This window comes from Chanodichthys erythropterus, chromosome 8, assembly GCF_024489055.1.
Source record: "Chanodichthys erythropterus isolate Z2021 chromosome 8, ASM2448905v1, whole genome shotgun sequence".
Classification (NCBI taxonomy): domain Eukaryota; kingdom Metazoa; phylum Chordata; class Actinopteri; order Cypriniformes; family Xenocyprididae; genus Chanodichthys; species Chanodichthys erythropterus.
In genome coordinates, this window is record NC_090228.1 from 331,564 (window position 1) to 348,651 (window position 17,088).

Sequence of the window (17,088 nt, forward strand, 5' to 3'; positions counted from 1 at the left end):
ACTTTTGTGTGAAAGTCAAACTAGATTTTAATAAGTGAAGATGCTGAGATCTTGAGAGATCTGTTAGTGTTTAATGTTCTTTAAAGGGTTTCTGTTGCTGAGTTTTGTTGGTCACCATGTGGTGAAGAGCTTCAGTCCAGGAAGAAAACATTGACAATATTTTGCTTTCTATGTAGTCACTTACACAGTGATGTTTATATACATTAGCATGCATGTGTACTATTACTAGCTAATGGTTAACTGCAAGTGATTTCCATTTTACAGTGAAAGCGTTTGATTAGAATAATTCAGGAAATACCTGTAAAATAACAGTGTTTTTCTGTAAAGTGTTTAATGAAAATTTCTGTATTTCTGTAATTAGGATATTTTAACTTTAATTTTACGTTTTGTAATGTTTTTTAAATTATTTATATATTTATTTTATAGTGTAGTTTGTCCACAGGGTGGCAAGGTGGCCCAGGCCATTGTTTTACATTCAAAAAAGAAACCGAATAGATGGAACAACAACAACAAACTACTGGAGACGCAGTAGATGCCTACGTTGATGAGCACTAGTTTAAACAAGTACAAAGACATTTTATCACTTATAACTTCTAAAGAGAAACAGTGCAGACAATGGACAAAGATAACATTTTCTAGTGTCCATGTGTTGACTGCCTGTGTTTGCGCATGCTATCAAATGGAGTATACTTTAAAAGGCCATTAGTTTGGCTGTACAAATAACTCTAAACATTTTATTTAAATCTGATGCATACTTTGGCCTTTACAGCTATTTTTTTTAAAGCTGTTTTATCAGTGTGCATTATGTAAATGAAATAAACTTGACTAATTGATCAGATAAGAAACACCTAGAATCAGAAGTGAGAGATGTTTAGCAATTACACAACTCACAGCTGGAACTAGCTTCCAGTGTCACCAGATGAGCCTGAACAATATCCATGTTGAATTCCAGACTGACAACATATGCCTGTGCATTCTCTCATTTAAGATGACTAAAATAATGCAGTTCAATGTTCATTACTTCATGTTATTTTGTTTACAGTCTTTCCTTTATATTGTGACAATTCACAGCAAGAAAGAAGTTTAATATTTTGATTCTGAGAGTTCCCAATTAGAGAGCGTCTACCGCAACCACTCAATATTTTAAACTAGGGATACACCGATACCGATACCAGAATCAGTATCAGGCCGATACCAAGCTCATGTACTTGTACTCATACTAGTATAAATACCCCTGATACCAAAGACCGATACCTCACGTGACATAACTGACAGAATTTTCTGTGCACAGAGACACCGACGGCAGCAGCAGAAACAATGTCAGCCTCAGAGTTATGGAAATACTTCAAAATTAATGATGACAACACACACATTGCAAACTGCATGCTTTCAATCACAATTCGTTATCGATTAGTGAAGGCGGGATAGGCGGAATCGCGCTGAATGACACAGACCAGAAGCGCTCTCTCTCTTTTTTGCGCGGGATCCCAGTTCTCTCAGACAGCACGCGATCGGTTCTCCTCGCGCCTGAATGGTCAAATTCACACATAGTTGTCCAAATGTTCATCGTGTGGAGTATCTCACGTAAATACAATCGGTTATGGCTTAAGTCGACGTAAACATTTGAGTGAAAGCAGGATATGTTTCAGTATCCATGGATTCGGTCTCAAAGGGACCGTAGCCTATATTTGTCATTAACGTTAATAAAACAACAAAATATGTTAAATAAATGTATACATGGCAAATAAACCTACTGTATCTGAAAAACAAGTTTATTTAATTTGTATCTCTATATTATTTGTTGGATTGTTTGTCATTTGTTTGTAAAATTTCTTTTATATAACAACAAATATATATATTGGTAATTATGCCCTTTGAAGGTTATTGGACACTTTAAAAATTTTTGTTCAAGTTTGTGACAAGTACGAAATTATATTTTTTTTCATTAGAGTAATAATAAAGAACCTGTCCTACATTCATTAGTCTCACTGTGTTGTGCTTGGAAAACTGCAACATCAAAAAAAAAAAAAAAAAAAAAAAAAAAGAGAGAGAAATTACGGAAGAGGACTAGGGCCAAGCAATAATAAAAAAATAAAATCATCTTGAGATTAAAGTTGTTAATTTTCGAGAAAAAACTCGTTAAATTTAGAGAAAAAAAGTCTAAATAAAATGTTGAGAATAAACTCGTTAAATTATGAGAAAAAAATTGTTAAATTTCGAGAAAAAGTTCGAGATAAAATGTTGAGAATATACTCGTTAAATTACGAGAAAAAAAAAAACGTTAAACTTCTAGAAAAAAGTCAAGATAAAATGTTGAGAATAAAGTCATTAAATTATGAGAACAAATTTGTTAAATTATGAGGAAAATGTCGTTAAATTTCGAGAAAGATTCTAGATAAAATGTTGAGAATAAAGTCATTAAATTCTGAGAAAAAAGTCGTTAAATTACGAGAACAAATTTGTTAAATTCTGAGAAAAATGTCGTTACATTTCGAGAAAAAAGTCTAGATAAAATGTTGAGAATAAACTCATTAAATTATGAGAATAAGTCGTTAAATTATGTAATTTAACAACTTTATTCTCGTAATTTAATGAGTTTATTCTCAACATTTTATTTTGACTTTTTTTCTCTAAATTTAACACGCTTTTTCTCTAAATTTAACAACTTTAATTTCGAGATGGTTTTATTTTTTTATTATTGCTTGGCCCTAATCCTCTTCCCTATATCGGTATTGGCGAGTACTAGAAAAAAGTATCGGTACTCGTACTCGGTCCTTAAAAAATGGTATCCGTGCATCCCTATTTTAAACTATAGAAAAAGAGATGGTGAGGTGTGGCTGCAAAAGTTCATATGTACATGACAAAAGAAAATAAAAGCCTCAAGGCAACGTATACAGAGGTGAAGGATGCAAATAGTCATGAAGGTGGATAATGAGATTTGCCCCACATTCTGCTACGGGGTGAACCTAGACTTAATTTCACACAGATCCGTATTTTCTGGTGCCATTTTAAATTGCTGGGCCATTTAAAACTCTTTCCACACAAGGAACACAAATAGGGTCTCGCATATGTATGACTTTTCAGGTGAATTTGTAAGTGTGATGGCAAAAGAAACTTTTTATTACACTGATCACAATTAAATCTCCTTCCTCCAGAGTGAATGCGCAGGTGATTGTTGAAATTGCTACTTTTTCCAAATGTTTTACCACACTCACAACACTGCATCTTCTTTCCGGAATGTGTTTGCAAATGACGTTTCAGGTCTTTTTGATATGTGAAACTCTTTTCACACTCAAGACACGTAAAAGGCTTCTCTCCAGTGTGAACTCTTATGTGAGTCTTAAGATTTCCTTTAAGTGTGAAACTCTTCCCACACTGAGGACAGGTGAAAGGCTTCTCTCCAGTGTGAACTCTTACGTGAACCTCGAGATTTGCTTTGTTTGTGCAACTCTTTCCACAGTGATGGCACATAAAAGGCTTCTCTCCGGTGTGAGTTATAACATGATTCTTAAGGTTATTCCTGTCTGTAAAACTTATTCCACACTGCTGACATATAAAACAGTTCTCTTTTGAGTGAATCTTCATGTGGTAATTAAGGTTTCCTTTACGTGTGAAACTCTTTCCACACTGACCACATATGAACGGCCTCTCTCCAGTGTGACTTCTCACGTGGGCATTAAGGGTTGCAGTATATGTGAAACTCTTTCCGCACTGAGGGCATGTGTAAGGCTTCTCTCCAGTGTGAAGTCTCATGTGAGTCTTAAGGCTTACTTTATGACTGAAACTCTTTTCACAGGAATTGCATTTGAAAGGCTTCTCTCTGCTGTGAATTCTCATGTGAGCCTTAAGATTTTTATTGAATTTGAAACCCCTTCCACACTGCTGACATTTGAAAGGCTTCTCTCCAGAGTGAATTATCACATGCCTGTTAAGGCATTTCATATCTGGGAAACTCTTTCCACACTGATGACATATATAACAGTCTTCTCTTGAGTGTATCTTCATGTGGCAATTTAAGGTTACTTTACGTGTGAAACATTTTCCACACTGAACACATATGAACGGCTTCTCTCCAGTGTGAATTCTCATGTGAGTCTTAAGATTTCCTTTTAGTGAGAAGCTCTTCCCACACACTTTGCAGCTGAAAGGGCTCTGTCCAGTGTGACTTCCCATATGGGAATCAAGTGATGCTTTAAAAGTGAAACTCATTCCGCAATGAAGACATGTGTAAGGCTTCTCTCCCGTGTGAAGTCTCATATGAGTCTTGAGGCTTACTTTATGACTGAAACACTTTCCACAGTGATGACATATTAAAACGTTCTCTCTTGAGTGAATTCTCATGTGGTAATTAAGGGTTACTTTACGTGTAAAACTCTTTCCACACTGATCACATGTGAACGGCTTTACGCCATTGTGAATGTTCATGTGATATCTAAGGTTTGGTTCTGCTGTGAAGCTCTTTCCACACTGTTGGCAGGTATAAGGCTTCTCTCCAGTGTGAATTCTCAAGTGGCTTTTAAGGTTTCCTTTTTGAGTGAAACGTTTTCCACACTGTTGGCAGCTGAAAGGCTTCTCTCCAGTGTGAATTCTCATGTGGACTTCAAGGTTTTGTTTTTGATTGAAACTCTTTCCACATTGACTGCAGGTAAAACAACTGTTAGGTTCATCAGTCTTTTGAGCTCTTTTTCGTGAGGAAGTCTTTTCAGTCTGTGTGGATTTTTCTCCAGTTATGATCTCATGATGTTTCTCATATTGATCTTTTTCTTCCATCAGTTCTTGATTTTCTTCTTTCAGTACTATCAGGTCTAAAGCAAAAAGACAAATACAGTTTATTGGAACAAAGCAACAGACATCAAAATCAACACAAAAGCACTAAAGCATCAGAGCAAACATAAACCATTGAAACCTATAGAAAAAGAGGTGTTTCCTATAATCTCAGCACCTCATCAACAGTCACGTTTAGCTGAACAAATTGCCAGAAGAAACCATGTCTTCCAAGTCAGCAGAGATGGACTGGGAGTAAAAAACAGCCTTGGATTTTCCCCCAAATAATCCCCACCACAACTACAAACAGCTGCTACTATCTCACAATATTACAGCAGTCAATGTATCGCATTTATGGCAAATAACATCACAAAAACAATGGTAATTAAAATAAATGTATTATTGTATGAACTAAAATACACAAAAACGGCCGTCGACCTGGCTGGTTCATCATCAAAGAAAAAGTGTCAGATTAAAACCGTGTCCTAACCAGACATGATGCGATAAGATTCCAGCGACAAGCAATTTGACTGTCCACACTTGACGCGACGCAACAATGAGAAGCGATAAAATCAATCAAAAACCACAGCCAATCAGAAGAGCGTGTGGGCGGGCTCTCTCGGCAAGAGCACAGCAGACACAGTGAAATGGGCAAGTACATAGTAAAGTTCATAAATATTACATCATTTAAACATTATTTAAAGTATTGAACCGATCTTTGTCATAGAATACATTTGTTTGTTCGCATTGAGTTGACAGTTTGAATGTTCTTGGGCCCATTTATTGATTTTCAAGATCTGAGGTGAATTAGCCAGTGTTTTCATTACAGCTAAAACGCTTTTAACATTAAATAAAGCACATAAACAGTACCTGAGTTTATCATTGTCATACTTTGTGCTGCTGTTTCAGCCGCGGCATCGCAGAGAAATAGAAACCGTTTCTAAAATAGAATATTCATGTGTCGCCTTCATGGCTGGTTAGGACAAAAACTCTGATTAACATGGAAAAGATACGTTTTATCGCGTGTTGTGGCGTTGCGTCACGTCTAGTTAGGACACGGTGTAAGTGACGTTGACGGCAAACAAAAGGGGGCGCTAATGCAATCTTTTTTCCTTATAATAACAGAAACTGATGCGAAGGAGAGTGGGCTCTTGATGACAAGCGTAAAGACAAAAACGTAAAGATAAAGGTGGTTGGGAGAAGCTAAAAGAAAAAAAAAGTCCTTAGAGACTGACGCTACAAAATGCAAAAAAAAAAACAGGGATGGGACAATACATCGATTCTGATATTTTCAGATGTAACGCAATTCTCTCTCGAATCTTTTTCTGAACAGAGATTTTTGGCAACAGGTCTGCCAGCAGCAGTGCAACTCTAGCTAGCAGTAGCCCTAATCTTGAGCCTGATGAGGGAGAGACAGGAGCAGTTGCTCCTGAGCCAATGGTTCTGGTGAGTCGCCTCACATTTGACAGCTACTGAGTTAGAAAATAGAGAAATTAGAGCATTCATGCCCTTGACATTGACACTGTCATAGACCGAGTTGCTGAGAACAGTGACCTGTTGAAGAAGCTTTTACTCCCCCAACATTAAATGCACGCACACACACACACATATGAATAATCAAATTGTAGAATAGTTCTGTTATTTCAGGTTTCTGCCCCCGCATGTCAGGGACTTGAGATTGGCTTGTTTCAAAGGTTCAAAATTGTCTTTGGTCAGTGACTGTAAGACAACTGTAAGATCCGAGTAGACCTCAGAACGCTCTTTGGGCACAATCAATATGTATCCTTAAGAAGGGGGGGGAAAGATCTGCTCACTTTAGTAATGGCCAACGCAACCAGGAACCAGATTTAACCAGACGGATTTAAAGGTGCCCTAGAATTGAAAATTGAATTTACCTTGGCATAGTTAAATAATTAGAGTTCTGTACATGGAAATGACATACAGTGAGTCTCAAACACCATTGTTTCCTCCTTCTTATATAAATTTGACCTCTGAAGAACAGGCAAATCTCAACATAACACTGATTGTGACGCAGCAGTCAGGGTCATTAATATGTACGCCCCCAATATTTGCATATGCCAGCCCATGTTCAAGGCATTAGACAAGCCAGTATTAATGTCTGGAGCTGCACAGCCGAATTAACAGACTTTATACAGGTAAGCAAGCAAGGACAATAGCGAAAAATGGCAGATGGAGCAATAATAACTGACATGATCCATGATATCATATTTTTAGTGATATTTGTAAATTGTCTTTCTAAATGTTTCATTAGCATGTTGCTAATGTACTGTTAAATGTGGTTAAAGCTACCATCGTTTCTTACTGTATTCACAGAGACAAGACGATTTTCATCATTAAACACTTGCAGTCTGTATAATTCATAAACACAACTTCATTCTTTTTAAATCTCTCCAACAGTGTGTAATGTTAGCTTTAGCCCTGTTAGCTGCAGCCTAGCTACTATCAAACTCATTCAGAATCAAATGTAAACATCCAAATAAATACTATACTTACATGATCTGATATGCTGCATGACGAACACTTTGTAAAGATCCATTTTGAGGGTTATATTAGCTGTGTGAACTTTGTTTATGCAATGTATTATAGAGTTGTGAGCTTGGGGGCGGGGAGCGTGAGCATTTAAAGGGGACATGCACTGAATCTGCGCATTTTTAATTATGGCCCAAAATGGGTAGTTAAAAAATTGAGTAATAAAAAATCTATGGGGTATTTTGAGCTGACACTTCACAGACACATTCAGGGGCCACCTTAGACTTATATTACATCTTGTGAAAAAGGGTTCTAGGGCACCTTTAACCGATCTATGAGATTTTGCTGCAGTCTAGGAAGGAGTCGGACATTTTCTGCTTTCTGTAGTGATGGTCACACTGTGTTTGTGTATTTTATCACAGATGAAGTGGATTAGATGCAATATTTGTTAAATACATAGACATTTTCATGTAGCAACAGAAACACTTTTCATTCAGAAGGATATTGCTTAATACAGCACCTGTATGTACAAAATTAAAGTTCAAAATAAGCCTATACAACTCAAATACCAATATTCTATATTCTTTAGCAGTTTTATTTTGATAAATTTAACATTATGATTACATGAAAATAGTTTTACTGGAACTATAGTATTGCTGTTATTAAAAAAAACATGGAATTGTAAGCATTAGCAGAAATCAAAGGATTAATTTACTTTCAAGTAAAATTTTCCTGATAATTTCTTCACCCCCATGTCATCCAAGATGTTCATGTCTTTCTTTCTTCAGTCGAAAAGAAATTAAGGTTTTTGAGGAAAACATTCCAGGATTATTCTCCTTATAGTGGACTTCAATGGACTCCAAATGGTTGAAGGTCAAAATTACAGTTTCAGTGCAGCTTCAAAGGGCTTTAAACGATACCAGACGAGGAATAAGGGTCTTATCTAGCGAAACAATGGGTCATTTTTGAAAAAAATACAACTGTATATTCTTTATAAACACAAATGATTGCCTTGCACATGCTTCTGCTTTCCGTATTCTTCAAAAAGCTTACGCTGTATGTCCTACGCCTTCCCTATTCTACTTACGAAAAAAAAAAAAAAAAAAAAAAATGGCGCTGCGTTCATTCCATGTATTTTATTACATGTAGCCAAGTATGGTGTCCCATACTTGTAATTTGCGCTCTGTGTTTATCCCATCCCAAAGTGCACACACAGAGCAGTGAACAAACACACACACGTGAATTTTTTTTTGCTGCAACACCCAGGGAGCAGTTGGGGCCTCAGCGCCTTGCTTAAGGGTCTCACCAAGGGTCTCTATTGAGGGTGAACAGAGTGTTGTACATTCACTCCCCCCATCGACAATTCCTGCTGGTACTGAGACTCCAACACACAACCTTTGGGTTACAAGTCCACCATTACGCCATGACTGCCCCCTACTTTAATTACCACCACTTTCATTACCACTCACGTGACATTCTTCATAAATATATTCGTTAAGATGGAAACATTTTAATAAGGATCAAATGACTGAGTTCAGCTTTGAGAATGAAACCAACCTGTTTGTTCCTCAGTATCTTCTTGTTTCACTCTGAATGTTTCTTCAATCCTCATGTCTTCACTCTCCTCTTTAATACAGGCCATCTTGGTAATAGTGTGTCACGTGGATCTCAGTTTCTCACCAGGAGTTCTTCTGTGTGTTTGGACACTCTGTCGTGAATAATTAACAGAAAGAAAAATAAATCCAAACTAAATATATCGGTGCATCTCAAGCAGCTCCTAATTCTGTAGTCAAAGCACTGGCAAGGGAGTGAGTCAGAGACTTATCCATGATTATCCAAGCCTTCCCAAAAAACTCTCAAAACTAGCACTTCATATTAATACAAGACAACAAATTATACAGACACTTCATATTTATTTAAATTGGTATTTAATGATTTGCAGATACATTTATACGATTACATTTTCATGAAAACATTTGCAATTTCATTGTAATCACACATTGTAAAAGTTGCATTAAAAATATTCAGAGTAGCTTGTGTCATCAGTGTGTTGCATTTTGCCAAGCAATATATTCAATTGATTTAAAAAGCTCCTGTGTTTTCATTTAACTGGTGTCCATGTCAAGTTGTAACTTCTACTGCAAAAAGTATTCTCTGGGAAAAGTATTCTAGTCACTTCATAACATTAAGGTTGAACCACTGTAGTCACATGGACTATTTTAACAATGTCTTTGTTACCTTTCTGGTCCTTTAAATTGGTTATGATGTTGCTGGTCAGAAAGCTCTTGGATTTCATCAAAAAATATTAATTTTTTTGTTCTGAATATGAACAAAGGTCTTACGGGTTTGGAATGACATGAGGGTGAGTAATAAATGACAGAAATTTAATTTTTGGGTGAACTAACCCTTTGATTCGCCTGGTATATAAAATACAGTTAGTGCATGACATTGCAATTAGAAATGCTCATAATTAAAGGATTAGTCCACTTTTAAATACAATTTACCTGATAATTTCCTCACCCCCATTTCATCCAAGATGTTCATGTCTTTCTTTCTTCAGTCGAAAAGAAATTAAGGTTTTTGGATTTTTCTCCTTATAATGGACTTCAATGGCCTCCAGACGGTTGAAGGTCAAAATTAGAAAAAAAAAAAAAAGAAGCTTATGCTGTATGTCCTACGCCTTCCCTATTCTACTTATGGAACAAACGCGGTGCCAGGTTTTTTTTTTTTTTTTTTCGTAAGTAGAATAGGGAAGGCGTAGGACATACAGTGTAAGCGTTTTGAGGAATACGGAAAGCTGAAGCAAGGCGTTAATTTGTGTTTATAACGCATATACATTTTCATTTTTTTGAAAATTATTGTTTCGCTAGAAAAGACCCTTATTCCTCGTCTGGTATTGTTTAAAGCTCTTTGAAGCTGCACTGAAACTGTAATTTTGACCTTCAACCATTTGGAGGCCATTGAAGTCCACTATATGAAGAATAATCCTGAAATGTTTTCATCAAAAACCTTAATTTCTTTTCAACTGACGAAAGAAGACATCTTGGATAACATGAGAATGTCATCCAAGCCATCACAAAAATGAACCGAAACTCAGTATATACTACTTGTTTTTTCTTTTCTTTTGTTAATCTGGTAATTAAGTGAAATATATTTAACGTATTTATTCCTTTTATATATGATTTTTTTTACTTTTTTTTTTTTTTTTTTACTTTTTTCGTTTACAGGAGCGCTGCATGTGTGTGATTTGACAATGAATCCTCATGGTCTGTTGTTTATGCTGCTTTTTGCTTATGTAAAACGAAACCACTGGAAAACTAATTTTGTAATATCAATTCTAAAAAAATTAATTCTAATTTAACAATCTTGTCGGTTAAAGGTGCTCTAAGCGATCCTGGGTGGAGTAACTTCCTGTTGACGTTCGAAGTGTTGTCAAACAAAACAGAGGCTAGCTAGACCCTCCCCCTCCCTAGCGGATAGTGAGGAGATGTTTGCTGTACGTGACAAAAAATGTTTTGGCCTAAAAACACGTGACTCCTTTAAAGGTTACCACGCTTTGCTTGATCAGTTAGGGAAAAAAACAGAAATGAACATCCCTAATTGCGATTTGATCATCATTCTTTGAATTCGCAAAAGGCGATCAATAGGAGCCTTTGTGAACAATGCAATCAAAGGTTTATGGTCAGATTCAACATCAATATATTGTCCTGAGACAACTCAAAGAAATCTCTCACAAGCAAAGATAATGCTGGGAAATTTAATTTTCTATTTGAGCATACCTGCATTCCGCATGCCATTGAACATGAGCCATATGAAACTTGTTGCCAATTTCCATCATAATTCTGAAGAAGAATCCTGTTAGTGAAGTATCCACTCAAATTTTAATCATGTGGTCACCCACATTTTTAAAGATCAGGTTAGGGTTGCATCCACTATTTGTAGGTTTTAAGTTTTTACTTAAATTGGAATGTAAAGTCCACACTAGAGGCTTAGTAACTACTACTAGCTTGTTTATAACTAACTCTGTACTTTTTTCGGTATACTTTATCTGGTTGCACCATTTGTTCTTTAAAGGGATAGTTCACCCAAAAATGAAAATTATGTCATCATTTACTAACCCTCAGGTTGTTCCAAACCTGTATAAATTTCTTTGTTCTGTTGAACACAGAGGAAGATATTTTGAAGAATGTGGAAAAGAATGATGGTTTTGCAATCTGTTCCCTGAGTTTATAAACCGTGCTCACAAATTCTTAAACTGTTCCCTCGGTTTAACAAATCGTGCCAACGGATTAATAAACTGTACCCACAAATTTTAAATTTGTGCGCTCAGATTTTGCAAACCGTACCCTCGTGCAGATTCAACCAGGCCACCTATTTAGGTGCGGGATGCATAGGCTATTGTAAATAAATAAAGTGAGAATTTCCTGAACTTCCATTCTGAATTCATTTGAGAATTTCTATTATTTTTATATTTAAAATACATTTTACTCTTTCATGAACACCAGATTCAAGGACTTTTTAAAGCACCATTTATTTTATATCAAGCACCTATCAAATTCACATCACATATGGAGCGTCATGAAAGACCTCTTACAATTCTTAACATTTTAATCCTCCTATTGCATTTTTATCCATTTTAACCTGGAAGAGGTACAGAATCATTTGTATATTCATTTTGGAAATACATTAAAACCGTTTGCAGCTTTCTTATCCCTAATGTTAACAATTATTATACTAGTTTTGGTTTTCATTTTTTATGAATCATTACTTGAGTAAAAAACATTATAATATAGAGAGAATATTATAAAAATACATTTTGCAATTGTGTGAAAAAAAAAGTATTATATGAATCGTAATTGTGGCTTAAAGTCAGAATATATACAATATATTATAGATATAAGCTTGCAATTCTGAGAAATGAAAGTCAGAATTGAGAGATATAAATGAGCACTTATATAAATGAGAAAAATATCAGAATTGCAATTTTTATATCACAATTCTGACTTTATAAGACACAATTGTGGCTTTATAATCATGCAATTTTGACTTATTAAAGGGTTAATTCGCTCAAAAATGAAAAATCTGTCATTTATTCAACTTCAAGTTGTTCCAAACCTGTTTGAATGTCATTGTTCTGCTGAGCACAAAGAAAGATATTTGGAAGAATGTCAATAACCAAAAAGATCTCGCCCCCCATTGACTACCATAGTAATTATTTTTCCTACTGTGGTAGTCAATGGGGGTGATATCTGTTTGGTTCCAAAACAATATTCCAAAACAAATACACTAGGACTAAGAGGGGCATGTTATAGTTTTCACAAAATTTATTTCAGATTTAATTCAAGCACTTTCAAGGACCAATATTTGTTTTCAAGTACTTTCCAGGCCTTGAATTCATGTGTCTGAAATCCAAGTACTTTCAAGGAGCGTGGGAACCCTGTATTATTATTAATATTAGCCTATTGTTGCATTTAGGCTACATGCATTTAGAAGAAGAAAAGAGGAACAAAAAAATTAAAAGTCAGTCATAATACACAATGTCAGGTTTATTAAGCAATAATAATAAAGTGCTAAGATTATCACAAATAAACAAGATTTTGACGCACATATTTCTTATTAAATCGGTGTATTCCGCTACCCGTTGATAGAGAATCAATATAATATAATTTGATGAATAATACACAATAAAACAATAAAATTCGTTAACACGTACCTGGCCCAGGTGAAAAAATACTAAAGTAATTTATAGTAAATAGTGTTTTTGAACCATACTATAGTAAAGCAGGCCTACTTGTGGTAATTCTATAGTTGCTGTGATAACAACTATAGTAATATAAACAAATTACTTTACCCAATACTGTACTAACTTTTCTACAACTTTAGGGTATATTATACTACAATATACACTGCAGTTTACTGTAGTAAAAACTAAAGTATACTACAGTATTTATAACGGTTTATCAGTTCACTATACAGTATGCTGTAGCATTCATTAACGAAGTGTTGTAAATACTATAATATATACAGTAGACTACAATTTATTATAGTATGCCAAAGCAGTCTGGTTACAAACTTTCTTCAAAATATCTTCCTTTTATGTTCAATTTTGATTAATAGCTTAATCACATAATATACAGATACTAAAAAACAATCAAAATGACATTTTTTTAATGACAGATTTCATTTGACATACACAACATGGACCAATGCACACAGAGGCACGCTGTTTAGGATGGGTTAGTGTTGAATAGCTGCTAACAAAGTAATTTATTCACATATTGTTCTCTCTCTTAAATTGTAAGCGGATGTAAATGCCAGCATTATCATTTATGTCTAAAGCATTGAAGTCTGTCAGGTAAAACAAAAGCTTATTGATGCAATTAAGTCAGTCTGCTATTTTATTGCAACTGTTGTAGTAGTCAGAGGCTTCCGTACTCTTAACATAAATTGAAGAGGAACACAGACAGATCAAAATGCAGTAAAATAGTGGTGTGCTGCCAACACGCACACTAGGCCATCATCTCCTGTTTACAATGTGCCCATACATAACAGGCAGGGTTATACCACTACCTAAACAAACCACTATCATACAGGTGCCATTGTCAAAAATAAGTGATTTCATTACCTGTAACAACATAAGTATGTTTATCAAAATAAACACCTATAAAGTTGTCCTTGGTACGAGGCTCAAACTCATCCATCAAAACTGAAATCAACAAAATGTTTAACTGTATGGACAGCAACAAGCAAAAACATATTCTCAGTGTTCAAATCATTATAGGTCTGAGTTGTTTCATTGTGGCAATGGGCTTAGTAAGGGTTTAATTTTTTGAGGTGTTTATATATGTATTTAAAATATTATTTTAGCAATATTTTATTAGTTACTATTGGTTTTCATATAGAGATGTTTCACTTGTTCAAGTCATTGTACTTTATTTTGAATTTCATGATTAAAGGATTAGTTAAATTTCAAATTAAAATTTCCTGATAATTTACTCACCCCCATGTCATCCAAGATGTTCATGTCTTTCTTTCTTCAGTTGAAAAGAAATTAAGGTTTTTGATGAAAACATTCCAGGATTATTCTCCTTATAGTGGACTCCAATGGCTACCAACGGGTTGAAGGTCCAAATTGCAGTTTCAGTACAGCTTCAAAAGGCTCTACAAGATCCCAGACGAGGACTTAAGGGTCTTGTCTAGTGAAACGATCAGTCATTTTCTTCCGCACGCATGACGTTATCATGTTACAAAGATCATGCGTCACGTAGGTGGAAATACCGATCAAGTGTCTACAAAGCGAACGTGCAAAGATTAAGCCAAATGCCCTTTACAAAAAAAAGCTAAAATAACAATGTTGGACAATTTTGAAGTTGGAGAAAACGAAATGGAGTTTTTCACGCGTGACCTTTCTAACGTGATTATGTCATGTGTGGCGGATCGTAAAGCACTGCAAGACGAGCATTTAGGTTTAAAAAGTATATAAATTATTATTTTTTTTATAAAATGACAGATCGTTTCACTAGATAAGACCCTTATTGCTTGTCTGGGATCGTGTAGAGCACTTTGAAGCTGCACTGAAAGTCCCCGTGTATCCGACTGAAGTCCACTATATGGATAAAAATCCTTGAATATTTTCCTCAAAAACCTTAATTTCTGTTCGACTGAAGAAAGAAAGACATAAATATCTTAGATGACATGGGGGTGAGTAAATTATCAGGAATTTTTCTTTCAGAAGTGAAGTAATGCTTTAAAACTATGTGAATGTGACGTTGTTTCTGCAACATCTCCAGTTCTTTTATTTACACACGAGTGATCGACTTCAGACACAGCAACGGAGTCGATTCCTTCCGACTCCTACACCAGGGCTAAATAAGAGTCGATTCTTTTGAATTCGACTCCCCATCACTAGGTTCTGCAGCTGCTGGATATGAGACTTCTGCCGTTACATTTAATGATATCACAATTAAACTTTCTCAATACATGATGTTGATAGTATAGGAGAGATCAGAAAACTCTAAAATAATACATTATATAGTTTGAAAGGTTCATTTTAATGGACATATTTTGCAGGTTTTTCAAAATTGATGAGCATGCGGCCGATCGTTCACATCTGAAATAGAAGCAACTGAACACGGACACCAGATAAACATCAACAACGTTTCTCCCATTTTTAATTGCCAGTGCCCGAATTCGTTTTTAAGGTAAAGTGATTCCTGATACCGGGAGCTAAGTATATGGAGCGAAATGAGACGCACCTTATGAATTACTCATGTGCGGATGTGCTTTACTCACAAAAAACACTGTTCAAAAATGTTAGATAAAGCATTGCAATCTTACATTCCATAATAATTATTTTTACACCTATTTAAACCTTGTGTGAACGATTTGTATTGATTTAAACACCTTAAATGCTTAAAAACACAAACCTTTCTTCAGCCGAATCACAACAGACGCAGGACCACGACGCAGACATATGACGTCACAACGACTGAACAAACTAAAAATGACATTTCACTAAAATGATAAAATAGATGTCAAATGAATTGTATTTCTTGATGAAATAGTTATATTTAGCATATTTAAACATGTTGTCCAATGATGTGCTGAAAATATAAAAATTACTAGGCTAGTGGAAGAGTGTGGGATGTTTGGATGCAAAAAGTATTTTTACAAGGGCTCAGGAACCTTTTGATGATACTATGTACAACAAACAAGCTTTCTCTCTCTCACACACACACACACACACACACACACACACACACACACACACACACACACAAACAAACAAAGAAAAACTTTATAACACTTTATTATGGCCACACAGATTACTGTTACAAATTAAAGTTACAGTAAAAACAAAGTAGCAATAGTCTTTTCTTTACTGTGAAGTATATCTGAGTGAAATGGCTTCTCGAACAAAAAACAAAAGTAGGGTGGTACTTAATTTTGTCCATTGAAATTGATTGGCTCGTTATAGTTTGATTACATGAGAGACTAAATAGTAATGATGTGTATGGATAAATAATTTATAATAAGATAAAAACTTGGGAGGAGACAATTTATATACAATTTATACAATTTATTTTTCATTTCTCAACTATCCCTGTCACTAGAAGCTAAAAGCAATTTCTCTGTAGGGTTCTCTGATGATCAATAATATTAGCTTTAACCATTATTTTAGCACATGCATAATTATCTAACATTAATGAAAAACAAAATCCTATGAAAATCATCCGCTGATGTCTATTGCAGATATAGATATTCATACATGCATATCAGAGGTGTAAAGTACTTGAGTAATTATACTTGATTATTATACTTAAGTATTATTTTTGGGGATCTGTACTCTACTCGAATACAGTTTAAACTGAATATGAAGGGTGTAGGGGTAAAAAAAAAAACTCTTTTTTTGGAACACACTTCTGCGTCATCTTAATGAGACAATCAAGGAGGAATAGATTGTGCAAGCTGCACCCTTTGTTTAATGTTAGTTTATATATTTATTTATTTTTGGTTTATTGCACCATATTGTATATTGTGTCTATGTATTTTAAATATTTGAATGGACTGATAAAGAGAGCTGTAAAGTAATTTTGTTGAAGTACAGTGTCGTTTTGACCATAAAATGTACTAAATCTAACTCGTATAAATATTACAGTAGTATAGAAAAATACTATACATACCCACTGATAGGTAAAATCGAACTCCGAGCCTCCTGTACCCATTCTGTGACATCAAACAACTTCCCTGTGCAAAGGACATTGGGGGCCCGAATTGTCCATCAGTTGTACTCTCGAAATCCTTCATTTCGAAGGGCCCTTTGAAGTGGCCAGT

The 17,088-nt window shown here is 35.1% G+C and overlaps 1 protein-coding gene across 1 annotated transcript; it reads right to left on the bottom strand.

Moving 5' to 3' along the window:
• Positions 1-2,916: 2,916 nt before the first annotated feature.
• LOC137024302 (zinc finger protein 585A-like) lies at positions 2,917-16,427 on the bottom strand. The gene is made up of 3 exons (XM_067391669.1): positions 15,681-16,427; positions 8,812-8,962; positions 2,917-4,805 (listed from the first exon to the last, which is right to left on the bottom strand). Exons 2-3 carry the CDS (start codon positions 8,894-8,896, stop codon positions 2,917-2,919), a joined length of 1,974 nt encoding a protein of 657 aa, XP_067247770.1. The 5' UTR covers positions 8,897-8,962; positions 15,681-16,427.
• Positions 16,428-17,088: the final 661 nt, after the last annotated feature.

Excerpts from the sequence above, each read along its gene's own strand:
- LOC137024302 (XM_067391669.1), bottom strand. The coding sequence starts at position 8,896 with ATGGCCTGTATTAAAGAGGAGAGTGAAGACATGAGGATTGAAGAAACA. Across the intron at positions 4,806-8,811 it reads AGATACTGAGGAACAAACAG|ACCTGATAGTACTGAAAGAA; the intron begins GTTGGTTTCATT and ends TTTTTGCTTTAG.